This window comes from Agelaius tricolor, unplaced genomic scaffold (genome assembly GCF_023055355.1).
Source record: "Agelaius tricolor isolate 1412-34295 unplaced genomic scaffold, bAgeTri1.0.p SCAF_19, whole genome shotgun sequence".
Taxonomy (NCBI): Eukaryota; Metazoa; Chordata; class Aves; order Passeriformes; family Icteridae; genus Agelaius; species Agelaius tricolor.
The window spans coordinates 10290152-10318071 of record NW_027269279.1 but is presented as its reverse complement, the minus strand read 5'-3'; the positions used below and the strand labels follow the sequence as shown (position 1 = coordinate 10318071).

Sequence of the window (27920 nt, the reverse complement as noted above, 5' to 3'; positions counted from 1 at the left end):
AGCAATGAAAATTGTTACTGCCAGCTCTCATCCAGTTCTGGTTTCCAACGAAATAAATTTATCTTTTACTAATTAGTGACAAGATCAAGCTCTTCTTATCAGCAACAAATGACCAGTGAAGGTATCACTGCTTGTTATACTGGGGCTGCTAGAAGGGAGGTTCCTCTTAGTTTTCCTCTTTGGAATTCCCCGTCTGAGTGTTCTGGTCTTTCTTATTTCCTCCTTTCTGCTGTCACTTTCTTTTAGCCCTGGAAAGGGCTGGCAGTTCATCATTTTTTGGTACTGAATCCAGAGTGAAAGAGCAGGAGCTGTCCAGTTCCTTAAGGTCAGTTTTTCTTCAACCCTTGAATGCATGCTTTTTTTCGTGATAAATTCAACTTATCTTGCTTTTTGTATATATTTGTAATTGCAGTGTGTCAGTATCTGGACTTGTGTTGCTTCAAACATTAGTGGAACGATGTCTAAATGTGGGTGAAATTTTAGAGAATTTTTTGTGATTTTGTTTTGTGGCTGGCCCTGCTACTTGCTCAAAGGGTTGCTCTAGTTTGTTTCAGACTTTGTTAAGAATATTCTTTTTTTGTATAAACGTTGTGCCTATGGAAAGTGAAACTGAGAATCATGAAAAAAAACTGGCTTATTTCCATTTTTCACAACTCTGGCAAAACAGCCTAGAGCTTTACTTTCCCATTGAGGAGGGCTGAAGTTCTGTCCTGAAGAAAGCCATTGAGTTAAAATGTAGACAAGTGTCTGCTGTGATCTTTACTTTGTCTCATAGCTGGGATGAGAGAGCTGGGCACAGCTGTGACATAGGAGGTGATACTGGACATGAAAGGCAAGTTCTGCTCTAAATCACAACTCTGACACCTGCAGGGCACTTGTTACAGCTCTGCCTGAACTTGTCCATCTCCTGCACCAGACAAGTAATATTGTTGGTTCTAAGCTAAGCTCATTGAAAGGCAAAAGCTTCTTTTACCTGATATTTATGCTTTATTAAACTCTTTTAAACTCATCTCTAACAGAGACAAAGGATAACAGGCAGGATACAGATGAAGTTCTTTTTCAGCTGCATCTCTGTTTTTCCTTCATTTTAGAGTATAAATTCTGTGGAAAGTAACACCATTCCATCAGAAAGATAAAGATGGACTCTCAGGAAAAGTAGTATCTCTTCTTGAGCTGGGTAATACAATGGAAAAAGTTAAACTGGCTTTTAAACAGTTAGTTAAACTGTAAGTTTTTCACAGATCTGAAATAGAAACTAAAACTTCAAAGCTAAATATAAATTGAGCTCCATTACTTGCATTTTACAAATAATCCGGGCATTTCTGAAAGGAAAAGTCTGTGTGGTAGCTGTGAAGCAGAGGAATTGTTACTCATTTATTTGGGAAGAGGAAAAGGATAGAAGTGATTGGAACATGGAGAGAATTTCATCCTTCCCCACTGCTGCCTTGCCCACCTCCCAGATCAGCTGGTCCCAAAACACTGTCTGCAGCAAAAGCCAGGAAACAGCTCTGCCTTTGGGGGAGTGCCTTGTGCACCTTGACATAACCTTTGGGGTGGCACAGAAGATGAGAGAAAACTTTCTAAAGTTGGTGTAAGAAAACAAGGCTATAAAATTGTGGCCAGCAATATTGAGCTTTTCAATCAAAGTGCTTTTAAATCAAAGTACTGGTGTTCACAGGACTCCATTTTTACAGCTTGATATAACCTGCTCTTTGTCAGCTTGTTTCACTCAGACTCATGTGTAGCACTTAATGGGTCTGGGGGTTGCAGGAAAATCGCATTTGTTCAGCAATCTTTGTATTTCAGTTTTCAACTTCCTGTCTTCACAGAAGTCCCACTGTTCCATTTTTCTGAATTCTAGGTGTTGGAATGTTATGCAAGACTTGGATGTTATGTCATCCTCTGGTTAACAAGTGTGTGATTTGCATGGCACTACTACTCTTTTCTATGAATTATCCTCAGCTTCCTAAACTGGTCCAAAAGTTAAATTAGAGGGGGATTTCCTCTGTTCCTAAAATTACTTTACAAATTTTCATTTTCTTAACCTCTGTACACATGTGGGAGATTTATTGCCTGTTAGTTCATATGTCAACAGAGGTTTGGGAAGGAAAGCCCCTAACAGCTCTCCTCAAATCTTCTCTCCTTTACATTATTATTGGAGTAAATGTCACACTTTGGCCTTTATAATCCTTTGTTCTCTAAGATAACATTTGATCTAAATTAGTAGCAGACCCCATTGCCTGGAATTTTTAACATATTGACCCTTTAAAATATAAGGCACAATGAAATCAGATTATTTGGGAAAAATGATGAATCAAAATGACCTCCATTGCCTTTAGAAATCTAAAATGCCCCATCTAACTCTTATGATTAATTTGTGATTTAAGTGAACACCTCCTCCTTCTTTGTCCTTTTACAGTGATGGCCACTGTTTCTTTCACTGCTTTTCCAGCATTTTTAATTCATACATCACTTGAACTCTATAAGGGCACTGAAAAAAAGCATTGTGAGTCTTGGAAGTGAACCATATTGTCATGCCATGTATGCAGGATGCAGAGCTGAACCAAATGCATCCTGAGCAGAGAGCTGGGAGTGTCATGTGTGCCCAGTGTCACTGCAGAGGTGTCACAAAGGGCACACAGGGTGCCAAGTGTGGCTGTGCAGCTGGACCATATCAGCTGCTGGGGAAAGGAGGTGTTATTTAAGGATTTAAAGAACAATATTTGTCTTAACCAGTGTCCAAACCACAAAGGATTGAGCTCTCTGAATGGCATGGAAATACATTTGAAATCTGTCCTGCCTCACCCCCGCCCAGCACATGCCCTCTGTGCATGGCAGCCTCACTGGTGGCCCTGGGGACTCCTGTCCTGCAGGTCCCTGCAAGCTCTGCCTTGCTCCTGCTGAGAGCTGCCACTGGCCTTCACAGCCCTAACACAGAAATCGTCACAAAAGTTGTTATTCCTCTGGCATGATACTGCAAATACCTGTTTTGGCAGCATTGGGTCTCATGAGATCCCAAAGGGAATGTAATATCAGTAAATGAGGTTAAAATATTGTATGAAACAACAGAGGAAGTGCTGAGCAGTACAGAGCTTATTCACCCTTCACTTCAGACAGGACTGCTGGGATGCTGTGACAAAAAAAGGGGAAGCTCTGGGAAAGGAGTTACTGCTGTAAACAAGCTTGGTAAAGGTCTGGTTTCATTTTGTGTCCTTCAGTTGCAACATGCAGCAAAACACTTGCTGTCCCTGATGTGTAGTTTTCCTTGCCTCTGCCTCCTCTCCATGTAGAAATTTCCATCTTTCAAAAACTTGCTTCTTTATTCACAGTATATTTTCCATGGTGGGACCATGTTTTTAATGCAGCAGAATACAGCTGTTATTAAAAATGTTTTGGTTCAGATTAGAAAGAAATCCCAGGATCCTAAATCCAGTGTAGTCAATAGAGAGACATTGATACAAGGATTTGTGTCAAAACTAAAACAATGAAGAAAACATACCAGAGTAAGGTGAGGGCCTTTCAGACTGGTGTAGCAAACAAAGGCAAGCAACCGAGTTTTTCATTTTTGAAAGAGTGACAATCTTCATCTTGTTAAGGTAGAAAAGTATGTTTCTCTCACTCTGGGCACCTGAGATGTACCATCTTTTACATTCTAGTTTTAAGCTCTGCAGCCAGACTTGGCACTGCCAAGACTTTCCCTTGGTTGCTTCCTGACTTCTTGACCATTGTAACATAAAACATTTTTGCATTTCTTATGTGTTTATACACAGAGAAATGCTATTGAAAGAAAAGTTTAAAGATGGAAAAGTTCTTATGACTATAAAATAATTAAAGCTTGGTATTTCCATGAAGATTAAGTAGGCCTACTCAGTCTCCTTCCCTAAGACATGCCCTTCTCTTTGTGCTGTAATCAAGCAGTTTGCCAATCACTGAACTCGGAGTGATAGATTTGTCTGTTTTGCATTCCCCTTAAGCCTTCTGCCCAATTTCTTCTCTGACTCTAGCCCCAAAATTATATTGACTCAGGGGTAGTTTTTCAACAGCTTTATTCACAAAGTCTGGCAGCCTGGCCTTCTGAAAGGCCCCATTTAGATCTTCTGTTAATTTAACAAATGGAAGGGGCAAAACAAAGTGTTGCAACAAACTGAAAATTTAATCTGGTGTGTTTATAACCTCATTCTTGGTTCTCAGGCAGGTTTCTCAACTTCTGCTTTCCATTTATAGCTGCCAGGCAATAATATAAAATTTTTGTAATCTTAGTAGTGTAGTGAGGCCATAAAACATGAAAAAGGAGAACTATCTTAGTGCAGGCTGTTCCTACTCGTGGATCCACACCATGTTCACCTACTTTTCCAAGTCCTGGCTCTAGATTTTGGCATTTTCTGCAGCAAATGCAGAAAACCCATTTCCAAGCTGTTCAGAGGGACAACCCCATGGAGGGGTAAGAGGAATGAAGATGAGTTTATAACAAACAGCACACGGTATTGTGTGATGAGGTCTGCTCTGCCTTCTTTCATCACAGCTGCAGTGTTGGCTGTTGTTGGGTTTTCCACGTTGCAGGCAGGTTTCATGGTACAGCAGTTGCTCCCCATTTGCACTCCTCAGGAACAGAGATGGATGCAAACAGGGACATCAGTGGTCTTTGCTAAGGGCAGAGTATTTGAGAGCCATTTATTAGATATTCTTCATTGAAAAATATGCTGTTTGATGCCAAGCTGAAGCTTTCCATGGTTGTGGAGTGTGTGCACCTATTTTAACAGGATAGAGTCTGAAAATTTTTCTGATTGTTCTTTTCATTCTGGTATCTCAATATTATGCTGGAGTAAATAATTTGGATCACCAGCTCAGGTGGCATTTACACCAGTGATCTATAAACACTGAAGAGGCAATATTTGGGTTTGAAATAATTTGATAGAGATGATGAATAAGTAACACATAGTGTTATTCTATACCTGTGGAATATCCAGGAAGAATGTTTGAACTGATTCTAGTGTCTGCTGCAGTAACTGGACAGAAATAGAAGGGAATTTACAATGATGTGGAGGAAGAGATAAACTTTATGAACAAATGTGGCTTCTGGATTCTCCCATCATATTCACTGCAGTCTTCTAATTTCCCTGATACCTGCTGGACTTGTGCATCATTTATATCCTGAAAAGATACCAGGGTTGCCACTTATTCAATGTTTGGCACTTTTGGTCCAGGTGGTCAGACTGCAGTATCCCACTCCTCTCCCTGGAGTAACAGATAGGTGAGTCTCACTGCAAGCTGTCTCTGGATCTCTAAGTAACTCAGGGTTATAACTCAATGCAGGTCTTGGTAAGAAATGACAGCTCTCCAGCCTCAAGATCTGTGTCTTGTCAACAGAAAGCCACAGTGCAGGATTTGTGCATTTGACTGACAAAAGCTGTGGCTGTGTCATAGCTAACTGCTGTGCAATTTGATTTCAGACAAAGAGACAAACCATGGATTCAGTATTTGTGCCTGAAAATGGCTACCTTGATTTACTGCACAGTGATATTGACCCATTGCATCTGTGTACTTTCTTTGATCCTAAGTCATCTGGAGATGAAGAAGGTGACTTCTCTACAGGTTAGTAAAACACTAAAAAAATACTTGACTGGTTTATTCCTCACACTGTAAGTAACTGCCATCTCCTCTTAGCTCCAAAGCCGCCTCATGGCAGTTTATCATGGGGACTAATAAAGTCTACAAGTGCTTTGGTGGTAGGATGTGGTTAAGTTTGTCTGTATCTGTACACACAGTGACTTCTTCCAAAACAGTCATGTTTTTAAATTGTACATATTTATAGCATCCTGCTCAGTCAGTCTAACAAAACACACTGTACTGTCCCTCATCAGGGCATGACAGTGGCTTTCATTTGGATATCATTCCTGGAAGTAATTTATTTGCAAATGTTCCTGTCATAAGCTGGCCAAGTGTAATTGTCAACACCTCTGTGGCTTGAAGCCAAAAGTTTTGCTAAACAGAGACTTTTAGATGAGTTTGCTATGAACACCGTCCATGAGCAAACAGCTTTACATTCTGAGATCCTAAGGCACCAAAACAATGGAGTTTCATTACCAGGTGCCATTTTCCAGCCTTTTGGGACACAGTGATTTTATAATTCCATTACAAATGAGAAAGCAGAAGGGCAAGAGTATAAAGCTGATAATTTCTTGCAATTCAGTTCCTACAAGTAATCAGATCAGGAGGTTGCCCTGGATCTCAAACTTCATGCTCCTGACTTTGTGTGGAAATTGTGGACTGATCTGCTCCTCCTTCTCTGAGTGTTCTGTTATAAAAGTATGAAAGTCTGTCTGTGGTATGGAGCATTAGCTGAGCTTATGTTAAACAAATTAGCTGGACCATGGATTGAGAATGGCAATGAGAGGGGAAGAGATGGTGTATGCCAGGCATGAAGTCTCACAGCTCTGTGCCAAACAGGTGGAAAATATTACCAATTTGGAGCATTTTGGCTTTCATGAGTGACCAATGCCAGTAGGCACATGGGCAAATCAGTGGAGAACTGAGCACCAGAATTATCTTTATGATTGATCATTTCCCAGGCTGGGATTTTCCCTCTCAGTTTCTGACTGTTAAAAACAGCTGCAGGAGTGTTCCATACCCCATGGCCTCACATGCTCTGTCTGAAAGTAGGATGAATTAGGGGTCAAGCACTGACTCATGCTATCACATGTTTCACTGATTGGAATACTTTTGAGCCTTAGCAATGTCTGAGATGATACAGGTAAATCAAACATCATCAGGACATGGCACCAGTCACTGGAAGCTGGGCATCTCTGCTGTGAAGGTGTTAGCATGGTCCCTGGCTAACACCCTGGCAGCTTCACAGGCAATTTGCAGTGCAATTCAGGGATTAGCATGGACACAGCAGCGTTCTGAACAGGGCATCTGGGTGATACCACCATAGCCTGAAGGATAAGAAGGTTTAATAAGCTGTATGAGTCTGGGCTCAATCATCATAGAATGCACTCAGGAAGTATTTTATTTACTAAGAGAGATGAGGTCTCAGAGTTTAGCAAAAGTGCTGATTTCCAGGTGACTGTGAATTACTGAGAGTTCAGTTCTGTTCCTTCTTAGCCAACACACAGTGAAAAGCCAAAGCCTTCTGCTGAAGTAACAAATCTGCCTGTTCTGCATGTCCAGCTATCTGCTTTTTATGCTTGGTTATGGCATTCATTGAGCCAATGCATGTTCCTTATTAAATCTAGATCTTGAAGTTGATGCCAGCAACTATGAGCAGTTAAATAATATGGATTTTTCATATGAAAATGGAGATGGGTTCTACCCCTGTTGCAACACCACGGATGCTTATGCTAAAATAGGTACGAAAGCATTTTTCATTTTTTAAATCATTATTTTACAATCATTTGCTATAGCTATTTCTTATAAACTGTATTCTCCATCTGAAGCCATGGTATTTACTCAAGTAGCCTTTCCCTCATGTGTGATAGATCTGATTTAGGGTATCTGAACCTGTGCATTGTGGGGAAACTGATTAACAGTGGCTTGTGGTTGTTGGGGGAAAAACTCTCTATTAATGTCTCCTTCTGCTTAACACTTCCTTTCTCTACTTCTCTTTTCTTGTGATCTTTATTTCCTGAACAACAAGTTACAAGAAAAACTTAATTTAACTCCTCCATTTTACTTACACTGCAGAGTTCTGTTAATGAGGATAAGCTTACTAGAGTTTCACTGTGACAATTACTGTGTCATTACTGTGTTCCTCTTTTGTTTTTTTCTTTTGTTGCTAGCTGAATTAGTAGACTATGTGCTCAAGGATCAGCAGGAGAAGCAGGTTGAAGACATTTTTGGTAAGATTGATATGGCAAAGACTAACTTTCTCCATGACAGTGTTCTGTCTAACATGTGCTTCATCCCCCCAGTCTGAACACTAGTAAAGTTTCTCTACCGCTGGTATCTTCTTCTTTCCCGTGGGTACAGTGTCCCAGGATTTTCTTGGAAAACTTGAGGATTTTATGCCTTTTTACAGGCCTTTCTCAAAGATGGCAGTTTTGTCTCTGACCAAGCTGCTGATCATGTCACCATGCCCATAGAATATGCACAGCTTCACTGTCAAGTGCATTAATAGCTTCAATAGCATCACACTTACCCTGAGCACGGCAGGGATGATAGACATAAGTCCCCAGAGCACTTTGCATGTATATAAATACAGTTTACACCCACTGATTTCTGTCCAGGATGCACAGAGCTGCCTGAGGAAGCATGTCAAGTTTTACTTCTCACTCTGAGTAATGCAGCAATGCTATTACATATACAGTGAATCATTCCTTCATCCATTCTTGACTGGACACATTGCTTGGCTTGTGGTACCAAATCATTGTTTTGGTAGCAGCACAAATGCAGCTATTTACTATTCCAGAACAGATATATCAATAGGTGGCTGTTGAGATATCCATAGAACCAGGAGGTTCACAGAATATCTGTATATCCTATTTTGTTTGAGCAAAATAATTTGGACTAATTTTCCAAAGGTCAGTATTTCCCTAGAATAATCCTGGCTGCAGGAAGCTCATATGGATTTTCAAATGATATATACTGCTTCCTCATGTGTTTAGAATTTGGGGGGCTTTGCATCCAACGGTGCAATATTTTTATTGGTTTTAGAAAAAAACAGAATGCAATATTAATTTTTAAGTATTTTCCAGTAAAAGTATGGTGTGGATGACTTCACAGTTCTTGCAACACAGAATATAAAATCTTTTTAGAACCCTTTATTCTGTCTCTTAAAGATCTAATCCCTTTAGTACATAAATTGAGTAGTACTGAGATCACACTGTGACACAGCTGCAATGTTTTATCCTTTGCTCATCATTAGAGCATTGAGAAGTACTTATGGTTTATTAGCCACTGCCAGTAGATTAATAGTTTGCAGTTCAGAAATTAACACAGGGTGACAAAGTCTATACTCAGAGCTCTGTGGGCTTTCTAAGTCATGTGGATCTGGGTACATCTTTTATCACATTATTTGGTTTTTATCTTTTATTTAGAGCATATTTCATCTTTGCTCTCTGTTGGTGTGTTTCTCTTGCTTTTACTCCTCTCTGTAATTTTTTTAGGAGAACAAAGTTTGACATTGGACCATATTTCATGTTTTTAGCAGGGAACCTTATTTTGGATGACATTGCTGCTGAAAACACTGAGAAATTTCCTGACATAAAGATGCAGTCATGCCTTAAACGAAGTAAGTGTAACCAGTGAGAATATGAAAGGCTTTGTGCCTGAGTTCTAAACTTGCATTCCAGCCCCTTGGCTTTAGCACAGCCCCAGTGCATTTGTCATGCAGCTCTCCAGTGACACCAGACGTGCTTCCTCTGCCTTGGTTCAGTTTTGTGGGCAGGAACTGAAAGCGGCTCTTCCAAGCGTAGAATTTACAGTTCGCAGAATTTGTTTTCCTGTAACACAACATTAAATTAATGTTATATTTCTTTGCATTTTTGTCATCCTCATGGCAGTGTTGACTTTGTTTTCAGTGTATCTATAGCTCAGTAAGCACTGGCTGAACAATTGCCTTTTTAATAGCAAGAACAACAGCAAACATCTGTGGCACAAAAATCTGCAGCCTAATTAAAACATCACAGAGCAAAATAACATGAGGCTTTTCACCTTCATTTTTATACATTGGGCCTGTACAGTTCTGAAATAGCTGAATTGAAACTAGCAACACCCCCTTCTATTTAAAATTAGTTTCATGGGGTAAATTTGAAATTACCAAAGTTTTGCCACTTACTCTGACATTGCTTTCTTTCAGCTTTCTTAAGCTCTGCCTCAGAGAGTTACTGTGATGCTTCAGAACCCAAATATAAGAAAATTGGTAAGTCATTGGCTGAATAAGAAAAGGTTATTGAACATATATTGTCTCATGTTCCAAAATCTCATCCTCTGTTAGGTACTGTAACTCTACCTTCCAGAAAGTTTGCTCTCATAGATTTGGTGATTTTGATCATCATGTATTTTCATGTTTCTGCAAAAATCACACTTTTAGATTCCTCTGACTAATTTATGATATAAAAAATCCATGTCCTCTTATCTGCAGCTATTAAATTGTGCAACTTAGGATCAGCTACGTGGTAGCCTAAGAACACTTGGATCCTTAGGCTTCAAAAGTACATCTTCCTACCAGGTGATAGGAAAATTACTTGCTTAACATCAGCAGAGGCACAGTTGACCTTTCCTAAATCCACATGAGAGAAGAAAGAAAAATAATGGAGACCTGGGTCAGTGCCAAATTCTGTAAATTTTATCACGTACACCTTTTTTTTTCACTGGATTTTTGGAAGATGTCTCACTTGGAACAAGAAGGATCAAACCCAGGAAACGCAGAACTATGACCTGAGCCGTATTACCCATCAGGTCATAGCTCCACATGCCCTGGGTTTGATCCTCTTTCTTCCAAGTGTGACATCTTCCAAAAGTCCAGCGAAACATCCTAGTGAAAATAATAACTGTGAAGAGATGATTTCTTGGCCCAGTCCATGCTATAAAGTCTTTTAAACCAAAGAAAGAAAGGGAGAAAAGGAAATTTCTAGATTTTGCACTTTGTTAGACCGTCTACAAGACAACACCTGGGGCCAGCAGGCAGGCTGGAACTTGTCCCCCTGGTGTAAACTGGTGCTAATGTTCTCACCCAACTGTAGCCTAAAGGGGTATCTCAGGCAGAGCTAAACCAGCAAAATACTCTTCCAAAATCCAGGTGAGAACAACCTGATTTAGCAGCAATCAGTTTTAACTATTTTATATTGTGTTTTGAATGGACATCTGGCTCGTTTTATATCAGCACACCTCCCTGGACTCCTAAGGGGACTCTGGCTGTACCAGACCCCAGGGGCCATGTACATACTGGGGGGGTAGCCAAAGCAATGTGTAACCTAGAGTTCCATCCAGAGTTCTGGGATCTGGGACTGCACCTCAGCACAGTGTAGATAAGGAGCTGGCACGGACTGTGTGAAAGTCTGAGAGAATAAACATGTGCACCATGACTGCCATCCAAGCTGGTTTTCCAGTGTTCTTGTGGAGTTCTGAGGGAGAACTGAGCAGAAAAAACATGTTTGCTAGCTCTGGGAGTGATATCAGAGTTTCTACTGAAGTGGTACCTGCTGCCTGTAGTTGTTTGGACACAGGTGAAGTTCCTGGCAGTTAGTAGCCGTTAAAGGTGGATTCCTTTCTATTTGCTTAATTTCCTTAACAGATTCGGCACTTTTAAAAGCCTATATTTATGTCATTCTAATAATAACAGTTTTCCATAAGGAAATGGCATGTCAGTTCCAAATGCCTCACCCTACAGAATCTGCATTCCAGATGAAAGGAGCATCACAGAGCTAATAGGTGCTTTGTGAAGCTGCACCCATCCTTTTGCTGGAAGTCCTCAGAATATTATCAGTTTTTCTACTGTCCTTGACCCAGTGAAGGTGCTGAGACATATACATAAGACATTATAAGTACTGTGTAGAAAAATCTAATTGACAAAAATATGGGCTACTTGACAAAATCAGGAGTTTCTTTAACCTGTCACGGGTGTCACAGTATGATCCTGCAAAGGCAAATGCATCAGCTCATCAGAAGTGCAAGACTACCTACAGCAAAGAGAATAATGTGTACTAAAGTTCAAAGTAAGCCAAGGATGAGATTCTCTCAAAGGAATTAAATGAGATAGTGGCACAAACCCCAGACAAGTTTGTAGCTCCTAATAAAAACCTCAGACCACAGAAAGTGATGAAGTACAGACTTACTTGTTGCAGCTAGACAGGAGAGGGAAGGAAAAAGCAAAACCAACTCTTAGAATAGGGGTGTTGTAAAACCAATGAAATGAACAGACTAATTCAAATAAGCAGGTGTGTCTTACTTCATCTGTAGGAGTCTTTTGATAAGCAGAGGAAATTGTACAATGCACAAACATCTCACTCCATTTGTTCTATTCTTGGAGGGAAAAAATATGCTGCAGAGGAGATGCATCTTTAAAAGCTCTGGTGTTTGTGACTGTTCTTTGGAGAACTTAACACACACTCTTTGTCCTTACAAGCACTGTAGTGTCTAAGTAGGGAGTCAAGGTCCCCAGTTTATTGCTTGTGGGCCTCTCTGCTTTTGTCCAATATTGAGACAGCAAACTGTGCTTGGAAAATCAGTACAGCCAATGTAAGACATTGTTATGTCTTATCCATCAGTCATCCATGTAGGGTCATGTACATCTACATACATCTGAAAATAAGTGAGGCCAGGAAAGATGAAGAAAAAGAAAATTTAAAGAGAAACTACTGAGAAGAAAAAGTGATCTACTACAGAATTTAATAAATACATTTTAGATTTTGAGAGCTAAATTGTTTTCAGAAAGCTATTGTGAATTGTTCTTCCTTTTGGAAAATCAAAACACAGCTGATCAGAATCAAGTGGTTTATCTTATGTACTGAGACCTCTTCTTTGGTTCCTTTAAATTCTATCAATGAGATAACTTTCTCCTTTTGTTTTGCTATTTTTTTTTAAAGTGGAGGTCCCTGCAGCTTCTGCAGGGAGTGGCAGTTTCTTTGCTATGCCTCTCAACAGCCACCCAGTGAGCTGCACCTCCCTAACTAACCAGCACATGTCCTGTTCTGTTCCTGCTGCCCACGGGCTGGAAAGAAGCCTCATCATTCCTGGTAGGTAAAGCACAGCTGTAAGTGTGCAGCTGTACACACACTGATTTACACATGGGGAAAACTCTCTTGTAAATCTTGTCTTTGACTATGAGCAATGGCAGGAAAATGGCAGCTCTTAAAGGTGTGGCACTCACTAAAAGAATGAAAAATATTCAAGGGAAATTAAAAGGGCAATGCTCCTAATTGAGTAGAATGAATCTTTTATTTAATTGGTGCAGGTTATAACAGAACAGTTATTTACTACATGCTAATCTAAGTAATTACTTACTTGTCTTAAGAATAGGAAGTCACAAAATTTTTCATTATTAAACTTTAATTTAGTTCCAATTTCTTTTTCATCCAGAGATTTGTAAAGGACTGAGGGATAATTACATTTGCAGCAGTAGAGCAAAATCTAGGCTATGATTTAGCTCATGAAAAGTGAGCAGTGATCCCACTGATGGGCTGTGTAGGCACCTGGCCTGGGCCATGCTGGGTAGCAGAAGGTGCTCATGGTACACTGAGAAGTGCTAGTGACAAAGGCCCAGTTCCACACCTTTCACTGTTAAGTCTGTGCTGGAAAGGAACCAAAACCAGTGTGTAAGTCTGGAGTCTTGAAGTACCTCATGTGAGCTGAAGCAGCATAAAGTAGCAGAAGAAATTCTGACCCACCTACAGAAACTCAGAGCTATGGCTGATTAAATTGCAAGCACTGAATCATCAAAAAACTTTCCCAGTGTGGGTTGAGAGGGAGGGTGCTTGTACAACCTGAATGATGTGCAGTTATTTGGGAAGGATGTAATGCAAGGAAGGTAAATTTAATGCAGATATATACTATTTACACATTTTCTCTTCTCTGGATCTTTGACTACACATTTACAGACTTTGCCTAAAGCACTTTTCCTTATGATAATAGAATTTCTCTTTAGACTGTGGAAAACAGTGGCTGCTAAAAGCTGGGTAATTCCTTGTATTTCAAGCTCATCATACCTTGTAAGAGTTCTTTTTTTAATGGCTTCCATGGGATCTGGCAGCTTCTAGGCAAATCTTCCCAGTGGAGAATTCACAGGATCACATGGGACCTCATGTGATCCTGTGAATTCTCCACTGGGAAGATTTGCCTAGAAGCTGCCAGAAAGGATAAGTACTGTTAGAAAACTTTCTCTCTCTCATAAAGCTTTAGAAAACAGAACCCTTTAAAAACAGAAGAGTAATTATCCTGCACTCATTTCAGGATTGTCAGAACCTTTGACCTCAGAGTTCCTACCAGTCAGTGTAAAAGGGTACCAAGAGAATCCAGGCTTGGCAGGTCCTCCTCAGCAGATATTTAACTTTGTTCTTGAAAATGGCACATCTGATGTTATAATATATCCAGGTAAGAGCAATAGTCTTTTATCCCCATAAAGAGACATAAAGAGCTAAAAAAATCGATGCTGCCAACAGGAGCATTGATTAAATTCAGTTACTGATAGCTATGATATGCTGAAACTATGCTTTGTTTCTTGGCAGCACTGACATCTTCCATGGAAACATTCATGTCTCCAGTTTTTCCCGTTAATTTATGTGGTAAATAGAAAATTGGGGGTTATTGGGGTAGTAGTAGAAAATTGGGGTACAGCACTTTGAACTGGGAGAGAAACCATATTGCTCCTACACAAAGCCAGTTTTTCCCTCCAGGCTTTACCCATATTGACCTTTAGAAACCAAAAATGGATGGTATTTCCTTCTTTGTATTGATCACTGGCTGCTTAGTCTGATCCCAAATGTACAGATAGGAGTTGTAGAGCTTCAGGTTCAGCACAGCCAATCCCCTGTGTTTGCTATGACATCCAGTTTCAGGAAGAAGTCAGCTTTAGTTAAAACAATGCAAAGCCCAGGGTGCTGGAGCACTCTCAGAAAGTGGGAGATGATCTGATGCTGGCATGGCCTGAGTATCTGAAATGCTCAGTGCTGGCAGCCAGCCTGCAGCCAGCTCCCATGCAAGCCCCAAAACCAACTTATTTAACTAAGCAATACTGAAAGCTAATGCACAGAAAGGCTTATAATGAAATCAGAGCCTTGCTCAGGATTTAACAGTCCCACTTCAGGTAACAAACTTTCTTGAGACACTTTCCTTCCAGCCCTCAGAGGGCTGTTGGAACCCTAAGTTTGATATCAGTGTTGTTTCTGGTCCCTGTGCCCAGTGCAGGAGTTTGTTGCCCTCTGGTGGCTTCCACTGCCCCAAAAGCAAAAGTAGAAAATGGACATTAAGAGGCAAATACCCCTAGGTGTGGGGGAGTCTTTGTAAATTGTGTTTACTTTTATGTAAATAAACAATGCCAGTAATTCCAACTGATTTACTGCAGCACAACCTACGTATGCCACAGCCCCTGGAATTCCAGATGCAGCGGCAGATAAATTAGCATGTAAGATGCCAAACCAGTTTCTTTTTCTTTTTAAAAAGTTCTGCACTCCTACCTGCTTTGAACAGTTTCCCATCTAAATGTCTCATTACAGCTTTTTTTCCTGTTCTTGCATTCTGTTTTCTTAGTTTATAAAATAAACAGTAAATCAAAACCAGACACTTTCTTGCCCAACCCTTTTTTATTTAATATCTTTCTTACTGGAGGCCTGTGGTGCTTCCCTTTAGAAGCAATTCTGAGCTCAAACCATTCTGAAAGTTGCTGGCATGCAGGGTAGGAATTAATTTCCAGATCTCTGAAATGGTAAGATTTGTATTTCTTTTAGATCATATTCTATATGAAGATGATCAAGATTATATTCTGGTATGAAACATATTTGTGCATATTTAGAGAGATTAATCTGTTTTGGTTTAGGTAATTTTTTGCACATCTCATCTGTGTGTGGTTACAAGGTTCTGAGGTTGAGTTTGTTACAGCCTCTGACAATTTAAATTCTGTCTAGCATCTGCAAAGTTTTTCCTACCAAAACTTTTGTCAAAACTGATACTCTGCAATTACCAATCTGTAGAAAATGTGTTCTCTCTGAAAAATTCCCAATTTCTTTGTGTAAAGGAGACACTGTTCACCTGACCCAACTGCAAAAGTCTGCAGTAGTTTGAAAGCAATCAGGTGAAAAGAAAGAAAATTGGACAGCGATAGGACTTTGTCAGGGAGAACAATGGGTAAATACTGTTACCAAGAGTCACTTCTCTGTGACATTAATCTTTAGTGCTTGGTTACAAGGTGTAGAATAACAAAAGGAAGCTACTGCTTTTGAAGACATAAAGAAGCACTATGCATGAACATGAATTTATGCAAAACACTGACATTTGAAAAGAACAGTGAATGTCACCTGGAAATGGTAAATCTAATTCCCACAGCTGTCAGAACAGCTGTAGTCTTGTTTGATGCCATTCTGCCTCTAACACTGCACATCAGCAGAATTCTACTTGTGGGAGAATTTGATTCATTTCTCCTTGTAAAATGAACAAAATATCTCTTACTCTGAATATATGCTACAATGAACTTAGACATTTGCATTAATCTTATTGTTAAAATTAGTAAAGCTGAATCAGTGATTATCTAGGTGTCTTTGTCAAGTATATTGTTTTGTTTCTCCAGATTTAGAGAAATTTCAAGAAGTTCAAGATTCCATAATTCCTTCTGAAGAACCTTTCAAAAGACCAGGTGAGTTTAGAACTCTTGAACTTAAACCTTCCAGTATTTTTTTTTAAATATTCTGTGTTTCTTTGCATACAGAGAAGCTCCTTGTAGGAATCATTCTACAATTTGTGAAGCTGTTCTGAGGGTCTGAGCACAATTCCTGGTTTCAAGATATTTGACTTGGCTTCCTGTAGATATCTAGCTGTAGTACCTGCTTAGCAGCTCAGTGTACTTCAATGGTTTTATCATCTGTACAGAGAGCTCCAAAATTATTCAGTTCATGGATGTGAAAGTGTCTTTTGTGCCTGCACTTCTCAGCTGCAGTAGCATGGGGTGAATCCAGCCCTATGGGCTTTATGGGAATGCCTGTGCTTTCACCATATTGCAATCAGGCCCTTAAGCCACCATGAAATGATGTTGTAATTTGTGGACCAGTTCCTTCAGTTTGTGTATGCTCTTTATTTCTCTAGAGCAAGTGGAAACTTTCTGCTCATCCCTTAAGGATTATTTCCGAGACACGTGCAAATCTGTGACCATGGAGCGGGAAGTAAATCTGGATCACCTGTTCATTGATGGGACACTTGTTCAAAGTCAAACTGAAACCAAGACTGGAAAGAACAGTGCAAAAGCAATGGAAAAGGAGCTGGTAACCTGCAGCCTGCAAGAGAAGGAAAAGATAGCCATTGATAGAAGCCAAATATTTCAAATCCCACAGCGTAAAGACTTAGAGACTAAAGTGATTGTGGTGCTGGGAAAAGCAGGAATGGGCAAAAGCATTCTCATTCAGAAGATCTGCCAGGACTGGTCCAATGGAGAGTTTTCTCAGTTTGAATTTGTATTTTGGTTTGACTGCAAACAAATAAGCTTGCCTGAGAAGCAATACAGCCTGAAGGAACTGCTGCTTGAATTTTTTGTAAAACCTCAAGAGGGAAGCAAAGAGATCTTTGAGTATATGTTGCAAAATCCTGATAAAGTCCTTCTGATTTTTGATGGTTTTAAAGGGTTGCACGATCACGAGAATTTTCCTCGTTGCTCAGCCAGCCAGCCTGAAAAGGATTTGTGCAGCATAAAGGAGCTGCTTTCAGGACTCATCCAAAAAAAGATACTCAATGGCTGTACTTTATTATTTACAGCAAGACCAAAAGACAAACTGTACCAGTACATGTCCAAAGTGGATAAGACTATTGAAATTGTAGGATTTTCCCCTCAGCAGAGAGAATTGTACATAACCAAATACTTTGAAGAATCACTCTACTGTGATTGTGCACTGAAATTAATCAAAGAGTGTGAGTACTTGTTCAGTCATTGTTACAGTCCTGTTATGTGTAGATTTGTTTGTTTTCTCTGTGAGGCCATGCTTGAAATGGGAGAGAAAAGTCTTCCTTCAACTCTTACTGAAGTCTTCCTGAAATTTTTTCAGCAGAAGATAATGTTTCTGCAAACAGATGTTACAACCACACAAAATCAAGAGAATCTTGCTACCCTAGCTCGTGTAGCCTGGTGTCTTGGAGAAAAGCACCAAAGTGCAATGAAAAGTGATCTTATTCCTTCTAAGGAAGTTAAAGAGTTTGCTCTGAAGTATGGGTTTTTCCTGCCATTTGCATTCCCCAAACATTCAGATAGTGAAGAAGAGGAATTTGGGTGCACATTCTCTGATTTTGTCATTCAGAATTTCTTGTGTGCACTTCACCTTTTGCTAGCAGAAGAGCTCAAGGATAAAAATCTGACAAAGTACCTGTCTTTTCTCTCCAAGAAGAAAAAACCTTATAACTGGTTAGATTTAATGCCTCGGTTTGTGGCTGGTTTGATGTTTCTCCAGGATGATCCCTGCTTCCGCTCTCTTTCAAACGAGGATGAAAAGCAATCAACCAAGAAGCAGAAGACACTCTTGAAATACATTAGAAGGCTGCAGATTAATACTCTCTGTCCAGAGAGATTGCTGGAGCTTTTATGTTGTGTTTACGAAACACAGAACAATTATCTTCTGCAGCATGTGGCCTTAAGGCTAGAGCCCAAGTTGTCTTTTCTGGGCATAGCTCTTACACCACCTGATGTCCATGTACTGCACTCTATTCTGAAAAGGTCAAGAAAAGAGTTTTCCTTGGATTTGCGGAACAGCAGCATTGACATGCAAGGGCTGCAGGCCTTGGTCAGCCTGAGGAATGTGACATCGTTCAGGTTGGTCACCCTCTGTACCCCACAGCACTGTGTGTAGATGACACTTCCATGCAACAACAGCAGTCACATCTGTTGGTTTTTGCATGTTTTGTCACTTCACAGGGCTTCCCTCAGTGACACAGTCAGGCTCTGGAAATCTTTAGAACAGACAAAAGACTACGAACTGCTGAAAGCATCCACAGAGAAATTTGTTCTTGATCCCTTTAAGGCAAAGACAATGAAGGACATCAGTGACCTCTCCGACCTTGTAGAGATGCAGGAGAAGATGATTAATTGGTAGGATCATTTATGATCAAAACTCCTCTTATACCAATTGATACCAATAGCAGTTTATGAAAACAGGGTTTCACCACCAGTGCTGGACAATGGGGTTGTCTGCTTGTCCAGAGGAGAAGTAACTTAGGCAGTGCAAGCTCCTGGGTCATCACAGGGGGTTCTCCCAACCCCATGTGAGGTGGCTGCCATGGCAAGGACAAGCAATGACAGCACTGTGCAGAGCAGTCACCAAAACTGCCACTGAAAAAGCCAGCTGTCATTTCTCTTTAATCTTCCAATTGCTTTCAGTTACAGAACCTGGGCTGATTCTTTCTCCCTGTAGTACCTGGGCATAAATGAAAGCCTGTTTTGCATTGGTCCCAAATGGCCTGAGTCAGTCCTTTAGCCCAGGAGTTAAATTTTGTGTGACATGGTCTAGAAACCCTGTGCTCCATTCCTGCTGCTGATGTAGCCAGGGGATTGGTTGCAATTAAAAACATGTAGAAGTAAAATTTTGTTGTTTGATTTGGGTTTTTTTAATGATGACTTCTATTTTAACATGGGTGGAGTATTTTGATTTAAAGATGGACAAAATAGTTTCATTGTTGACAGAAAATAGTTGGTTTAGAAAAATGTATTTTCAAATTTTATTGGAAAAAGAGCAAACAATTGCACTATGAAAGGCAATTATTGGATTGAAATTACTCAGTTGAAGAGAGGTTAGAGCAGAAGTTACTCTAAAGTTTTCTGGTTCCTCAGTTAATGCAACAGTGGTTAATTTTCTGTTGAAGTTTGTTAACAGATTATTTTTAAAGCACGATTTTGGCTGTTAAAATTTTTATCATACTCTGATTCTACTGTGATTTATTTAGTGTGCAAGAAGCATCTGGTTGCACCAGCTATGAAATTCCTGCCATCAGGAACCTCAGAAAACTGGAATTTGCGTAAGTGCTGAATTTGTACTGATTGAGGTGGTCCTGGTTAAGGAGGAGCAGTCATGGCTGTTGGCTACAGCCATTGCACTGATGTACAGTCAGCTTAAAGCACCAAGTAAACCCCATTCATTGCTATCTTGCTTTTCTCTGAACTAGATTGTTTAACTTCTGGCCAAAACTCAAAGAACATTATTTCTGGCTCCTGCAGCAATACAGATCAACAGGGCTCTAGCAATTTTTTTTTGGTTTAGTACAAGTTACCTCCCGACCACAAGGTACTGATCTTGTGCCACAGGGCATAAAATATTTTGACTTTGATCCAACTACATGGTAAATAGTTTTTCCCCCAGAAATGCTGAACTTTTCTATCTGAGTCTTCTGACATAATTTTCTACCCTATCAGAGCTAAGGCCATGAGAGGATTACATCAGAAAATGCCTCCCAAATAAATTATTTAGTACCCTTTTCCTGGAAGATGGAAGGTTGACTTGGTAACACTACTTTAAAAGTGAGGTTTTAGTAACACTTTTTTCCCCCAAACTGTAAGTAGCCTCCAAGGCTCTTCTGTTACTCAAAATATCCTGCCATAGCATGTGAATTTGTTTGGGCAGAAACTGCAGCAGTGCAATGGAGAATTCTCATCAGGTGTTCTCACCTGTTTCCTGCTCTGTAAATCTAACCCAACTTGGGACAGCTATGCTTGGCCTCATTTCTGATTTTATGCTGCTTTCTCTTCTAATTTCCTCTTCCTATTTCCCTTTATTTAAATTTTGTTTAAAATGCTAATCCTTTTAAATAACTGAACTTGTTTTGATACCAAAGAAACTCCAAATAGGATATGAGAGACAAATGCTTGGAGCATTAATTAAATGCAATTTATGCTTTAAGCTGCAGTAAAATGTTGATCTTAAGTTAGACTGGACTGTTATTAGTCAGGGGAAAATAACTTTGTTTCCATTTCTCAGTTATACTGAGATAGATATGTATTTCATCTCAAGATTATTCCAGTGAAAAACCTGAAAAAGATAAAGAACAGAAATATAAGAATCTAAAACAAGTGAGATAAGTCTTGCAGAGAGAAACAAAAAGTGGCAAATGTCCCAGTGCTGCTGTGCAAGCTCTGTCCTGCCAGACCTTAGCCTTGTTGGTCCTCATCTGGAGGCTTCACAGCAGAATTCCCTGGTGCAGGTGGTAGGGAATGGCTGCTTCTGAGAAGTGTAAACTAGCTTGGGGGCTTGGGAAAGAACTCAAAAATTCCTGAGTTTTGCTGCTTGTGAGCCTGTGAAAAACCTGCTGCATGTGTGTATTTTCTTCCAGGCTGGGTCCAGCATGTGGCCTTCAAGGATTGCTAAAACTCGTGAAAATTCTTGCAGCATTTCCATCACTTCAGCATTTAGAGTGAGTTCTGCTAAAGATTAATTTTGCCAACATTTCTCCTCAGCAGCCCTTGATGATGGAGAAGCTCTTGCACCCAAGAAACATTTTATTTGCCAACAAGACTCCTTGTTTGATGACCAAACTGACCAGCAGAAACATTCCCAAATTGTAACTGCAGTCTAAAAGCTGACACTCCCCATCCTCCCTGGAGACAGCTGGTGTTGGTTTGTTCAGAAGCCTCAGTCCCTTCCTGGGGTGTTCCTGGGTAAAGGGTGAAGGTTCAGTGCAGGGCCCCTGGGGCCTCCCCTCCCTGCCCCACCACTGACAACTGCCTGCAGTCACTTCTGACTTCACTGGAGCTCCAGAACATCCATGACAAACCAACTCTCTCTTAGTTTTGAGCTTCTTTGCACTAGAAACAAGTGCAGCAGCAGCAGTCAGGGTTGTGCATGGCACCTGTGGGAAGGTTCCTGGGTTGTGGGAGGGCCTTTGGCCTTATGCAGCCCATGGGTCATTTGTCTGTACTGTAGCTGGACAATATTTCAGGAAAACAATAAAATATGAAATATATCAAATATATCCCAGCATTATCTGTCAGATTAGAAGGGGATCCAGTATCTGAAATTCCAGTATCTGACTAAATATGAGGAAAACTTCATTTTTAGTACTCCCTCTCTGGAGAAGGAGAGGTTTAGGCAAGGATTTACAGCCTCTGCTGGATTTTGTCAGTTCTGTATTTTTGTGTGCACAGGAAATCTCCTTTCAGCTTAGCTGGAACACAGCTATTTCATAACTATTTTAATAATCTTGCATATCAAAGGAAATGGGTCAAGGCATTCAACTAGTAAAAAAAAAATTCTTATGCTTTAAATTTGGGCAGCAGAAAGCTGCTTATTAGAGAAGCTGTAATTTGTGTGATGCTTCATGCTGATTGAGGCTACTGCAGAGAAGCTTTTCAAGATAGATAAAATGGTCTCTGAGGTGAATAGACCACAAAAATTTAGATTAAAAGGGAAGCTAATTCTCTCTTTGTCATCACACAGCCTTGATGCTCTGAGTGAAAATGGCATAGGAGATGAGGGAGCAAAGAGTCTATCTGAAGTCTTTCCAACCCTGACATCACTGGAAACATTAAAGTAAGTGTATTAAAGTAACATTAAAGTAAGGTTAACAGTTTCTGAGAAGAAACAGATTAAACCTAGAGACTTAAGGGACTGTCTGTTAACAATTATGGGTAAAAGTATCCCATGGGCATGGAAGACCAATGAGCCTGTGGAGATACTTAATCAGTACATTCATTAGACAAATAGATTAATCCTTCCTGACTTCTCTTCAAGGGCTCTATCTTGCCTTTTTCTCTGCATTTGGTCTAAACAGACTGTCCAACTGATATTTTTTAAAAATTGAAAATTAATTTCCCCCCCATTGTAATAAATTAGAATAAATGTGCTCAACTAACAAAGTGATCTCACTTACTGTAGTTTATCACAGAATAAAATAACAGACCTGGGTGCAGAGAACCTTGCTGCAGCTCTCCCTTCCTTGTCTTCCTTAAAAACACTAAGGTGAGTAGTGGCATCCTGCTGAGTTGTTTTGAAAACATGCCTTGCTGTCTCTGTCAGAAACTACTGACTAGGGAACAAAGAGGTAACACTGTGCAGCAGCCAAGCTTTTCACTTCATTTTTGTATAAAGTCTTTAGAAAGAAGAGGAGAAGAAATATGACAGACATACAGAAGGATATCTGTGAATGTAGCAAAGACTGGACTGATGTTTAAATCCAGTCCATAATACCCAGTTATGAATCATGCCCTGCACAGATGTGCACCACATCTGCTGCAAACCCAAAGCTGTGTTTGCTGATATAGGCACCATGGCCCATCCCACTGCAGTGGGAAATCTGGCACAGGCCTGAGGGAAGCAGGGAATGCAAGGAACCCTGGTGTGCAATTCTGGAGTCGTTTGGTGATGGGGAAATCTTTTGAATGCTCTACCCCAAATCTTTAAGCTTGATTTTTTTGTCAGATTTTTAATTCGATCTGGGTGGACAGAAATGTTCTTATTATCCATAGAATAATAGAATCTGGACCTTTTTTGCTGTACCTCTGCTACATGAAGAAGGATGTGGCCATTTGCCTTACTTGCAACAAGAAATATGAATGTGTGTTTTAAACTTTAACTGCAAATAAGCATAAAATGAAACTCAAGATGTACTTACCATATTTGAAAACCCTTGATTTAATATCTGTGTACATTATCCATTATTCAATTGTGACTCTTCTGGTTTGCTTTTCTGCAGCTTGTACAATAACAACATTTGTGATTTTGGAGCAGAAAATCTGGCAAAGGTTCTTCCTGCAATGACATCTTTAAGAGTGCTAGAGTGAGTATGAAATCTTTGAGATGGCCCAGGAGAGCTTACTTCATTGGAGACTGAAAATACAAATGTTCCATGTTTGGTTTTGGAGGAGACAGAAACTGAGGAAGATTTTGGGAAAATTTCACAGGGGAAATGTCCTTCTGCAGAGTCCAGATAGTCAGTGATTGGAAAGGATTAAGGAACAGTTCACCATAAACCCAGAAATATTGGTGTTAAGGTGAGGGAATAGGCTCATAGGGAGCTAGAGAAGGACCTCAGTAACTTGGAAAAAGGAATCCCTCAGATGAATTAACATAATGAAGTTCCCATTCAACCTTCTGAGTGTATTATTACAGGTTTTTTGAACTGACAATCTATTTTGGCTTTTTTCTTTTTTCTTTCTTATCCCATCTGCAGATTAACCTATATAGTATTTTTTATTTTGAATAAAATGTTTGATTACACCATTTGATTTGGATTAACAAAGTTGTTTTTATTCCTCAGTGTTCAGTATAACAAAATAACTGGTGTTGGAGCCCAGCAGCTGACTGACAGCCTACGAAAATGTCCTCATATGAAGAACCTGGTGTAAGTCTCTTGACAGGCTGTTTGCTGTACCTTCATCCTGTAAAACTGGGTTAGCAATCATGCCAAAGCTGCCTTCTGGATTTGCCAGATTTAAAAGAGGCACAAATGAAGACATCAGCAAAATACAAAAGCAGAGATGTTAAAAAATGTTGTCTCTGGTTTCAGCTGCATTAATTCCCAGTAGTCCCAGGCAATCGAGTTTGTCTTGACTGAAACATTTCCACTGAGTCTCCCTTTGTTAATCTTCTTCCCACCCAGAGAGCCAGACCTACTCTGTGCTGCCCACTTGTGTTTGAGGGATAAACAATGAGCAGCCATCATTAGAGGTTAAATAGACTGCAGTTACCAGTACACATTCAGAGGAAGGGAGTTTGATGAAGGTCAAAAAATCAGTTACAGAGACAGGAGTGCAGTTGTGTAACCAGAGTCAGCAAGATTATGGAGTACTGAACTGCTTTTTTCTAAATCAAAATGCATTTTCCTTTGCTCCATAGCTTACATACTTTCATAGCATAACAGTCAAAAGGAAGGACAACTTAAAAAAAATAACAAAAACCAACCCAACAGCAACAACAACCAGAAAAAGGCACAAACACATCAAGCACACCAAAAGAAGCTAAAACGAACTGCACTTCTTAAAATCTCTTTCCTTTCTGAATTGCCCTTACAGGATGTGGAATCCCACCATTCCCTATGGAGTTCTTGAACACCTTCACCAGCTGGACTCCAGGATCAGTGTGTAGATTCAGAGGATTCCATAAAGGTAACAAACCATGGCTCCCTGAGAAAACCAGGTTTGTTTCTGTGGGAGCTGTTGATTCCAGGCTCACTGGCAGCAGGCCCAGTAACAGCATCCATGTGTCCATGGGCAAGTCTGGAGATGGTGCCCACAGATCAGTGTCACATCAGGCCCCCTTTCCCTGCACTCACCTTGCACCCCCCTCCTCCCTGGACCTGCCCTAGCAGACTGCAAGTGCTTTATTAAGAAAAATGGACCTCTAGGACTCCCAGTCCAGCCCAGTTTAAGTGACTGGCAGCTGCCCTGCTTACCTTCTCATTTTCTCAAAGCTCTGTGTACTTCTCATGTTTAATAGATGAGTTCTGTACTCCTCAGAACTTGTTTTGTGTTGTTTTTTAGTAAGTCCTTTCACTTTTCCTTTGTTGAATACAAATCCTCAACAGCTGCTTGTCTGACTGTGCAGCTGTACCTGTACAGTACTCAGAGCAAAACACTCCCTCCTACATTCCCTGTTCTGTGTCATTGTGTGGTTTAGCCACTGGCAGCCACTTTTATTTCATTGCTGCACAGTTTCAAGGATCCTTGAAGTAATTGCAGCAGTGAAGAATTGTGGTGCTCCTTACTAGCCTACAGTCAACTAAATATTTGTCCTGTTGAACAACCCTACCTTCCTGAGAAAGGACACCAGGGATATGATCACTGTGAGGAAACCTGCATTAGCTCTGAGGATAAATAGCAGCAGGAACTCTGGATCCTGTCTCCCAGCCTTGAACCATTCAGCATCCACCAGCCACTGTTGTCTGTTTACACAACTCATTAGATCTATGGTTTTTGTAATCTTAATGGTGGTAATCTGACAGGTGTACATCTAATGTTCTGTCTTCATCATTTCACAGGTGTCATAAAGAAGAGGGGAGGGTGTCCTCTGTCCTTTCCTGTCTTCTTGCTGCTTTATGAATTGGTGTTCTCATGTTTGTTGCAAAAAACAACATTTCTAAGCGATGCTTAAATTGGATGAATGATAGAGTTTTAAAATGCTATTCAAAGACCCAGCTGTATTTCTACTTAAATAGTAAAAGTTAAGCAACATCAAAGATGAAAAGAGCACCTGGATATTGTGACCACCATTAAAGGAGACCAGGAAGCACAAGGATATTGTGAGTATAAAATTCCATCAAGTTATCAAAGAGCAAACTGAAAGCTGCTCAACCTGCAACATCTGAAGCACTGACAGATCAAATCTGATTGTTTATTTCATGGTGCCAATGGTAACTGCCATCAAATTTGGTCTGATGATTTTGGACTTCCAAAGCTCAGTGTTACACATTTCATCTCTCTGTATGGACTGATTGGAAGCACTAGGGTGAGGAGCATAAAAAAGAGTCATCAGCCCTAGGAAATGTTCTGATAAGATTATCCACAAGATTCTAGAAGTTGCTCTTTTCTTCTTCTTGCACTAGTAATCAGTGCTGCTTTAAGGGATAGAAACATATCTTCTATGACTTGTTACAGAATCCTTCAAAAAGATTGGGAAAAAAAAGTAATGAGAAGAAAGAAATTGAAAGTGTAAAATGATGAAGTATTTTTCTAAAATTATTGCAGAAATCCAAATAGATAAAAATAGCCAGTTTATTGCTCACAAATCCTCAAACAATCTTTGAAGGTTTTTACTTTGTCTCAAATGAGAACTCGGAATTCATATACCTGGATTGGTGCTGCAGCTGGCAGCATAAATGTTTACAAGCACCAGTTTTATACTTGACAGTGATATCACTACTGTGTGTGGTTTATGTGGCCTTGTGGCTCAGAGTTATAAATAACCAGGCAATCAACAAAAGCACATCTCAAAGCACTATCATGTCTATGCTGCTGGTCTCAGTCATATGTGGGCCAAATATTCATCCTGCTGACTGCAACAGCAAACCATTTGTCTCTTTTATTCTTTTATTTCTGCTCTGTGAACATGAAGAGAACTTAAAATTCTTCAGAGGCAATTGTCAGGTCAGGAGCATCATTCTGGCTTCCTGTTCAGATACGGTCTGAGACAGAACAACAAAAAGGGATGGAAAAAGTAGGAATGCTCAAAATGCTACAAATTGGGAAGTCTTCACTTCACAGTTAGCTCAGGGTTACTTCAACAACCTCTTTGAAATCTCTTCTGCTAGGAAGCACTGACAATACTGACCCAAGGATCTGTGCAAACTAGAGTCTCTCAACTAACCTCTCAAATACTCTGTTTCTTGGTCTTTAAAAACTCACAGATTTAAACAGTTCAAAATCACAACATTCATTTTCTTTCCAGCAAGTTCTACTCCTCTGTTTAAGTGCCTGCAGAATCTTGACAGCAGGGATGTGGACAAATTAAAGAGAGTGGACAAATTAAAAAAAGAAGGGAGAAAGGAAGGTCTGTTTGTTGTTTCTGAGAGCAGGGAATCAGACATAATATGTGAAGGAACAGAGAGCAAGGAGGAAAAACTCTGTGGAAAATATGATTGTAATTAGAATTTGTATTTTTCTTAACTATCTGCATGGTTCTTCTCTTTAGCCAAACTCTAGCCAGAGCCATGGATAAAAATCTTATTTCTCCTCTCCTCTTGGAGCTGCTTGAATGGGAGGTAGTTTGAGCCAAATGTGGTGTGATATCCCCATCAGCCTGTGGCACTCCAGCCATGCACATCCTTGTCTTGACCTCTCCTTGCTAAGCTTTGGATGACAAATGCCCTTTAGGGATATTTTCTGCAGCTGCACTTTACCATGACTGAGTCTGAGAATGTGCTAAATATTCCACAGGCAGCTGAATGTTGCAGGATGATGTCTGGACTACTAAAATCATGTTGGGTGTACTGCTGTTCTCTGAGTTAGTGGGAATGTATGTTTATAATGTACAGACTGTAAATTTTGATGCAGTGTTTTGGTTGTCTTTACACATCTTTTTTAAAGTATTAATAAAAGTAAGTATTCTGTTTAACAGTACCTTCTAGTACCTGTTGAAATTTTGATTTTTCTCTTGGAAACACTGAAACCACGCTGCAACTGCTGGCTTCTGCCACAGTAACAGGTTTGGGGCTTTGTATTGCAGGCTAATGGAAAGCACTGTGTGTGAGGGAGACAGAATGGACAGAACAGTTCAGTGGGCTGGAAATGGAGAAATAATTCTTTCTTAACAGGAACAAGTTCTTGCAATGCCAACTGCCAGACTGTAAGTTCAGGATCAGGAGATACAAATATGCTG

At 40.1% G+C, this 27920-nt stretch overlaps 1 protein-coding gene and 1 long non-coding RNA gene across 2 annotated transcripts in view; one reads left to right on the top strand and one right to left on the bottom strand.

Moving 5' to 3' along the window:
- Nucleotides 1-27920, bottom strand: part of LOC139598204 (uncharacterized) — a 210650-nt gene that overhangs the window by 70722 nt on the left and 112008 nt on the right. The gene's annotated exons all lie outside the window — the stretch shown is intronic.
- Nucleotides 205-27661, top strand: CIITA (class II major histocompatibility complex transactivator). Its single transcript, XM_071444243.1, has 21 exons — nt 205-325; nt 5451-5592; nt 7236-7349; nt 7779-7838; nt 9146-9229; nt 9797-9859; nt 12525-12674; nt 13888-14028; nt 14163-14219; nt 14999-15058; nt 16217-16282; nt 16729-18436; nt 18539-18712; nt 19564-19635; nt 20944-21024; nt 22047-22139; nt 22485-22568; nt 23302-23385; nt 23866-23949; nt 24620-24712; nt 25585-27661. Exons 2-20 carry the CDS (start codon nt 5466-5468, stop codon nt 24690-24692), a joined length of 3375 nt encoding a protein of 1124 aa, XP_071300344.1. The 5' UTR covers nt 205-325; nt 5451-5465; the 3' UTR covers nt 24693-24712; nt 25585-27661.

Bases quoted from the DNA above. Each gene is read 5' to 3' on its own strand.
- CIITA (XM_071444243.1), top strand. From the start codon at position 5,466: ATGGATTCAGTATTTGTGCCTGAAAATGGCTACCTTGATTTACTGCAC. The intron at 12,675-13,887 runs GTAGGTAAAGCA...CACTCATTTCAG, and splicing joins AAGAAGCCTCATCATTCCTG to GATTGTCAGAACCTTTGACC. The intron at 15,059-16,216 runs GTAAGATGCCAA...TTGTTTCTCCAG, and splicing joins AGCGGCAGATAAATTAGCAT to ATTTAGAGAAATTTCAAGAA.